The following is a 7,863-nucleotide window of genomic DNA, read 5'->3' as shown; positions in this document are numbered from 1 at the left end:
CATTAATATAAATCAAATAATGTCGGAGGATAGTGGTCGTGTGGTGGGGGTGGGTGGGTGGGAGAGGGGCATGGTGTGCGGCTGCTCATGAATTAAATATAAGTCTCTGACTGTCCTGAACAAAGCGACCGTCCCCTTGGGAAGGGTGACGTCTCCCCAGTAACGTGATTGCTTCTTCGGAAGCAGAAACGTGTAAACGCTATAAAACGCGGCGGCGCGGCGGGCAGCTCAGAGCGTACGGCAGGACGGAGCTCTTCTCTTCTTCCTCCTCCTTATCCACCTTCGCCGCCTCAGCCGCCCCGGCAGCCGTGAAGCGGGGCAGGGCGCAGGCCCTCAGCAGCCCCTCCTGTCCGATCCGATCCGATCCGCTCCGCGCCAGCCCAGCCAGCTCCATCGACGAACTAGCGGCCCCGTGAGTAACTTTCCCTCCGCTGTACAGACAACTTCACAGCGGATGAGGAGGGTGTCCGCGTCGGTCCTTCTTCCCTCCCTCCTCTTCTCCTCCCCGGGACCTGCAGGGAAGGCGCTTCGGCCGTCGGGTTGCAGAGAGATAGTCCGATCGCCACGGGCAGCCGGGGAGGGATATTTCTTTTTTTTTTTTTTTTTACTACTTTATAATAATCATAGAATCACGGAATGGTTTTGGTTGGAAGGGGCCTTAAAGATCACCCAGTTCCAACCCCCTGCAGAGGCAGAGACACCTAACATTAGACCAGGTTACTCCAAGCCCCATCCAACCTGGCCTTGAACACTTCCAGTGAGGGGGCAGCCACAACTTCCCTGGGCAACCCGTGCCACTGTCTCACCACCCTCACAGCGAAGAATTTCTTCTTAACGTCTAACCTGAATCTACTCTCTTCCAAGAAATATATGCATATCTAAAGTCGCTAAACCCCGGCTGCTGCTACACACGGCGCCGGTTTGGGAGCCTCCTTCTGGGGTTACCATCTCCTCTTCCCCGCCGGCTGCGAGGACACCGGCACCAGCACCGTCTCTCGGTACCGGTCCGGTGGCTAGGCCGGTGCGTGACGGCCAAGCTCTCTCTCTCAATCTCTCTTTCTCTCTCTCTCTCTCTCTCTCTCTCTCTTTCTCTCCCCGCTCAGGTGGCGGCCATGGAGCACCGCGGCGCCTCCCCGCTCCTCCTCGCCCTCGCCCTCCTCAGTGCCCTCTGCTGGCGGGCGCGGGCGTTGCCCCCCCGCGGGGCCGCCTTTCCCGCCCTGCCGCGGTAAGGCCCCGCTCCGACCGCTGCTCCGCGCTCCGACCGCCGCGGGATGGGGTGGGAGTGGGGGGTGCTGACAAGCGCCGGTCCTCAGCTTTGCGCCCCCAGCCAGCGCACGGCTTGGACTTCACTGCCTCAGGGTTTGTCCTGGAGCTGCCGGGGGTGCAGTTCGGCGCCCAGTGCGGGGCCCAGTCCAGTTGGTGCCCGCCGAACCTGCCCCTGCGGGACGCGCTCGCATCCTCCACAGCACCAGCAGCAATGCTGCCGTTGTATGGTAGCATTGATGTGGTCTATCTCCACCATATATGTAGATGGAGTGGAGGATGTGTGTTGAAAGATGCACATCATGCATGTCCATCGGCATGGTCTCTGGTTCTTTAATGGGAAAGCTCCTTTATCTCCTTTAGTAGATACATTCTTGTTAAAAAGCAGATACATAGGTTAGCACGATCGCTCATATTAAAAATTCCTAGATCATGAATCAAGAATACTAAAAGAATCCTATGTCATGAATGAGGGGAAGTTGCCTGCATGGACTGACATGAAGTTTTTATACTGCTGCATGTTTTGAATTGTTGAGGTTGTTGCTAGCTTTCTGATTACATAAACCAGATGGCAGAGAGGTACGTTTCGCATTTAGGTAAGAGGAACATAAAGTATAAGAAGACCAAAGGAAAAAGGTATAGCAAAACAACATAGCGATTGATTTTTCAAAAGGTGGGCCTTGAGCTGGTTTATTTTACACAACTTTACTTTTTGTTACAAGACAGAAGTCTTACATGCCTCAGATATATGAGTAATACTAACAGCTATACTTTCTGTAAAATTACAAGGACAACAGCCTGTCCTAGTTTTAGTATGTGATTTTTGCAGAGTATCATAACATTTAGTATAGCAATGGGAGCCTGTTTGCCACAGAACTTAAGAGCAGGTAGAAGCAAAGTGTGACACCAAACTACCACTATGCAGTCAGGCTTCTCTTGATAAAATACAATACATCATAAGAAACAGCAGTTTACAAAAAATGTGAGGTAATTTTAGATCTATTTATGCAGAGCAACTGCCGTGATATATTTTAGGAGATTAAAAATGAACTTTTTCTTTACTTGCAATCAGAAAAGTAATTTAAAAATGAGAGGATAAAGTCATGTAGAGATACAGGACTGCACTTAATGTTTAGATTGAAGTTCTTGAGGCTGTAATAATTTTCTTTAGAGAACCCCTAAGAACTGTTTCATACTACATTTCTGTTCACATTTTAACTCTTAACTGGGAGGTAAGCACTTCACATAACCTGATTTCACTTTGCATGGGTGAAGTCTGGTAATTCCATCCATCATTTATGTAAAATATAGTTGTTATGAAAATCTTCATGGCTGTCACCTGAGCTGTAATTGGCATACATTATCCTTGGTTCAGTGGAGAAAATATGTACAATGACAACATTATAGAGAAAATTCATGATTTTTGTTTTATCCAGACTGGCTTACAGATTAACACAGGTAGAAGTGTATTTTGAATCAAACCAGAATGTAAACTGCAGCAAAGTGTTGCATGTCCTCAGCTACCTGTTCTCATGGTTTTCTTCTCCAATAGATTGGGAAACAGAATGGCATTTGATGGAGCCAGTGAACCTGACCGTGCCCACGGGTCATTAAGGTCTGAATCAGACATTTTGCAGAACACACTACCTGAAAATGAGAAATTCTATTTTGATCTGTCCAGAATTATTGATAGGTGAGTTTCTTTATTATCATAAACACAAATGATAACGCACTACATGAATTGTGCCAAAAGATTGGTCACATTTTCAATCTGAGAAATAGGGAAGGAAGAATTGATTACAGAAAAAAACCACATGGCCTCTGTTTGAATGCTGGCAGCAGAAGGAATGTGTACAGCAATGTTGGCTGCATTGCCATTCTGACGTGATTAATTCATTTATTTCTAAGGAAGGGATAAAAAGCATTTTGAAAATCTGGAAGCTGCTTTATGAAATTAATATGAAAAATAGATAACTCAAGGAAAGCAGTATGTTTACTTAATAAACATTATCAAAACTATATGAACCTAGGTTGTATTGTAGAGTTTATTTATTGTCCATTTCAGAAATGCAAGGCAAGATGATGGGATTTTCACCAGTGTCTACAGCCATCTTTTGGCTAACTTGCTGTGAAGAGATATCTGCATTCGCTTATTAGAAAACGAGTTAGGTGAGGTGACACTTACATTAGGTAGTTTTTTTCCTAGCTGGCTTCATTGGCAATTTCTTACCCTTCCATACCTAGGTTGTCATTTTTGTGATTTAGAGATAATGAAAGAGAAACTGATATAATAATGGGCGAGATGAAAATCCTATGTAGCAGTTTAGTGGTACTTGCTACTCCGTGAATATGTTGGCATTTATTCCTCATACAGCTGTGAAGTGTAGAGTAACAGACAGTGGACATAGCACTGGAATAACTTTAATTTTTTTCAGTATTTGTTATCATGCAAATTTGCTGATTTTTTTTATCTGATATTGTTTTTGCTAGCTTGGCAGCTGAATGGCAGAAGTGAATATGACCTGATTGATTACTCAGTAGTTGCATAAAAGACAGGAGAGGCTCATTGAAATTAAGAAATTATTAGTTTACAGTGAAAACAAAAAGGAATTATTTTCTTCCTACTGCACAACATATTGCCAGAGCAGTGTTTGAGAGATCTGCATTATATAAAGATTCAAAAAAAGGATGAGAGAAATCCATAGATAAGAGATCTGGATGCAACTTTCAGACGAGGACTTGCATGAACTAATGGTCACAGGATGATGGGAAAGATTGCTGTGTTACTTCCCTTGTTTCCTATTCCTAGGGAGCAGCTACTGGGCACTCGTGGGAACAGAGCAGTAGAGTACTTTGGTCTGGCCCAGTATGACCGTTCCTATGAATGCTAAAAAACAGGGCAAAATTAGGTCCTGCATTTCTGTCAATGTTGCCTTTCTTCCATAAGTTTATACCATAGGGTATAAACTAACATTGAACATTTGAAGAAGAATGCACTGAGGCTTCCCTAGATCTTGTATAAAAAAATAGGCCTCACAATATGGATTTCACAACGTGTTTTGTCTCCTGAGACCTCCTTAAAAGAAGCACTTGTAGCTGTGGATATGATGTTACACTCTTTCTTTCCTCAGAGGCAGGCCCTGTCCTCAGTGACCTCAGTGTGAACAGTGAGCAGGTCCCGTGGGAGCTTACTTAGAGCATACTGCTCCAAAGCATTGTACTAAAATATATTTATGCAGATGATAGAAATAAAAATAAAGTCATCTTATTGAAAATTGCAACCTATGCTATGAGAATTGACACCAGGGAGTCATGAAGTCCACACTCAGCCATTTAATCTTGCAGAATTCCTAGAACAGGGACTCTAGTAGTTGAATGTGGATCCTAACTGCATGGCCCATGGCAAGTTGAGCAGGAGAAAGAAGTGTAAGGTGTGCCCCAAAAGGCTGAATACCAGTCCTTTTAATCCTTATTATTAAAATACAGTTAGGAAGAGACGCAATGGCTTCTTTTCAACAGAATAAAACAGCTGCAAATGAAAGCTGAAATGAAAATTCTATTGTATTTTCTAATCAGCATCATAGAGTTTTCTTCACTCATTTAATATTATATTCTTTTAAACTTATATAATACACTATTTTTGTCTTTGTAATTGTATTGCCAGCTCCCAGGACAGTCCTGTCAAACGTCACTCTGACGCTGTCTTCACTGACAACTACAGTCGCTTTCGGAAGCAAATGGCTGTGAAGAAATACTTAAACTCAGTTTTAACTGGAAAAAGAAGGTACTACAAGAAAGCAAATACATTTTTTTTTTTTATATTCTCATAGTACTAAGAGAAAAGATTTATACCCATGTATGTATACAGAGAGGACAAGCAAAAGGCAAAGAATATCAGTGACTTCATAGCATAGTTTATAACATGGTTTTCAATTACAGACAGCATTTTCTTCCAGACTACAACAGACACTGCAATCAGATTAGAATAAAATAATAAAGCGGAGGCAGCATCTGGCAATTTTAAAAAGCTTCTCAGAGATTCTTGGAAGAGTTTTATTTATTAAAAAAGCCTCTGAAAGAAGAATCCACAGACCTGTGGAACATGAGCAACAATTTGAAAAAGAAAATTCTCTATTGGCTGAAAATTTGTTTTTAAGTAAGCACATAAAATGAAAATTTAAAAGTTCCAAAAAGACCTAAACAGTATAGGTGGGAAGTGCCAGCATTGCTTTTGTAGAGTTTACTTTCTGTTTGTATATTCACTTACACAGCTGCTTTAAATATCACATCTCTTCATCTTTCTAACATGTTCTTTCATGTGTTTTATAGCATCCTGGTATAAGTAACAAAATGTGCAATAGCTACAGTTAAAAGAAGACTTTGCCTGCTTACTTAACTTTTTCTTCTGAGGGCATTAAAATTTGTTTCTGATCCACCACAGCCAGGAAGAGCTAAACCCTGCTAAACTTCGAGAAGAAGCAGAACTTGTTGAACCTTCCTTTTCAGAAAACTATGATTCTGTAGATGAGCTGCTGAGCCACCTCCCACTGGTATGCACAGGATTTCCTTTCCTTTTGCTTTGTGTTAGTTGACTTACCCACTATATTGGTTTGAACATGCATGAAGTATGGCCTATGAAAATCACCAGGGAAAGAGCCACATTCCATTAAATACCATGGGGGTATAAAATTTAAAATGGTGAAGTAGAAGAGAATTGGGATTAGTATTCTCAGCAGTGTATTACTAAATCAGTGGTAGAATAGGTTTTGTCTTTCAGCTGTGTCTGAACTACAAATAAAACAGGCAACTCTTGAAGATAATTTTTTTCCTTTTTTTCTTTCTGGTGGGAGGGGAGGAGGAAATTGTTGTTTCCTTCCATGACTGAAAGAAAATATTTTTTTCCTTTCCATAAATGCGGCATTTTTTTTATAGTTCCCAAAGATTACAAAGGGCCTAAAGTGCTTATGTATCAAGGAACAAAACAATTTCTAAGTGATAGGATCCAAGAAAGAAATTTTGAGGTCATTCCAAAAATATCCACTTCTGGTTTTTGCACTTTGTAAAACTTTTAGCATTGGCTAAGTGAGAGAGAGTAGTGATGCAGTAGTGATGCAGTGCAGTAGTGATCCAGGGTGTCCTCCTGGAAATATTTTCAGTCCTTTCCTTTTTTATGGATGGTGCAGATGATCCTAAACTTGCTCTAAGTGAATCGCTTGCTCAGTATTGACTGTCAGTGGTCATTTTGTCCCAGTGCCTAGCTGTAGATCAAGAGTGTGTCAAATGACCTGAATCTTATATCCATGTTAAGGATACAGTTCTTTACAAAACCAGTTTTTCTGTGTTGTATGCCAAGGTGCAGTTGCATTTTTGCCTAACCCTTCAACCTTTCTTCTTCATCTTACAACCTTGACTTGCTGGCTTTAATGCCCACCAAGCTCCTGTGAACAGCTCCATGTCATGCTTGTCAGCCCCAAGTACATAAACTCTTATATATCAAGTGTTATTTCTTATCTGCTGTCTGCTTTCATACACCTCATGATGCAACTGCATATGAAAACAATTTTAAAAATGTATTTTTCCTCTGTTTTTCAGGACCTCTGAAGGACACCTTGATGACAAGAACAAGTTATTTTTGAGTTCCACATAGTATTTCAAAGAGATGACTTTAGTCATGAAACCAGAACAAATATGTTGTGAAGTGAAAGTTGTGATATATTTGTTTCTTATGTAATAAAAGTTGATATTTACACTGTAAATATTACTCTAGAGTTCTCTATTGAAAGCTGTACATATGGATGCCAGTTTAACTCAAGAGAAGTCTGTGAGTCCATATGCTGTAAATCCTTTACTTCAATAAATTCATTTGAAAATGAGTATGCAGCTGAATAGAGCCTATCCTTAATAATTAATTGGCTTATTTTAGGTGTGGTACAATTGCAGTTAAGACTGTATGATAACATGGATACATTGTGATATAGCTTCTTAAGTAAGTATAAAAACACAAGGAAAATAATGTGCAAAGCATGTGAAAATGCATTATAAAGACATCTGAAGGATACTGGCAAACAAAAAAAGTAATGCTTTTCTAACAGCCTTCCAGGCAAGTAGACAAAATGAAAAAGCATTAAAAATCATTTGATCTCCAACAGCATCTTTCCTTCTTGTTCACATTTTAATATTTCACAATATACAAATCATATTAAAACCAAAAATGTATCCTTTGTTTTCAGTTGTGGTTTGGATGCTTTGGAACTGACAAAGCATGCAAAGAAGAATGCTATCCCTTGATTCGTTTGATGCCTAAAGTCACCAGTTATTCTACATTTAATTGTCTGTATCTTTGATGATGAAACGATTCCTTATATATAAAATAGATCTGACGACACTATTTTTTCAGAATGAATGTAATTTACAGAATATGCAGACAATAAATCATTTTATTATCACAGCAAACTATTATTGGCTTGAATCAGTGCTACAAGTACCTGTAACAGTAGAGGTCCCAGAGGGTGCTGTCTCTGCTATAGCTATAGAGAAAGGTACTATTTTTTAGCTGTTTAGTTCCATTAGAAAGACAAGCAATTAAGTCTCCTGTCCCTG

At 40.7% G+C, this 7,863-nt stretch overlaps 1 protein-coding gene across 1 annotated transcript; it reads left to right on the top strand.

The window, feature by feature from the left end:
* The first annotated feature begins 300 nt into the window (after positions 1 to 300).
* Positions 301 to 7,097, top strand: VIP (vasoactive intestinal peptide). The gene is given in 8 exon segments (XM_030447514.1): positions 301 to 412; positions 1,104 to 1,225; positions 2,816 to 2,956; positions 3,329 to 3,381; positions 3,384 to 3,432; positions 4,928 to 5,047; positions 5,705 to 5,813; positions 6,856 to 7,097. Coding segments are annotated over 7 exon segments (594 nt in total). The 5' UTR covers positions 301 to 412; positions 1,104 to 1,112; the 3' UTR covers positions 6,865 to 7,097.
* Positions 7,098 to 7,863: the final 766 nt, after the last annotated feature.

Source organism: Calypte anna, chromosome 3, assembly GCF_003957555.1.
Source record: "Calypte anna isolate BGI_N300 chromosome 3, bCalAnn1_v1.p, whole genome shotgun sequence".
NCBI classification, from domain to species: domain Eukaryota; kingdom Metazoa; phylum Chordata; class Aves; order Apodiformes; family Trochilidae; genus Calypte; species Calypte anna.
This window is presented reverse-complemented; position numbering and strand designations above follow the sequence as displayed.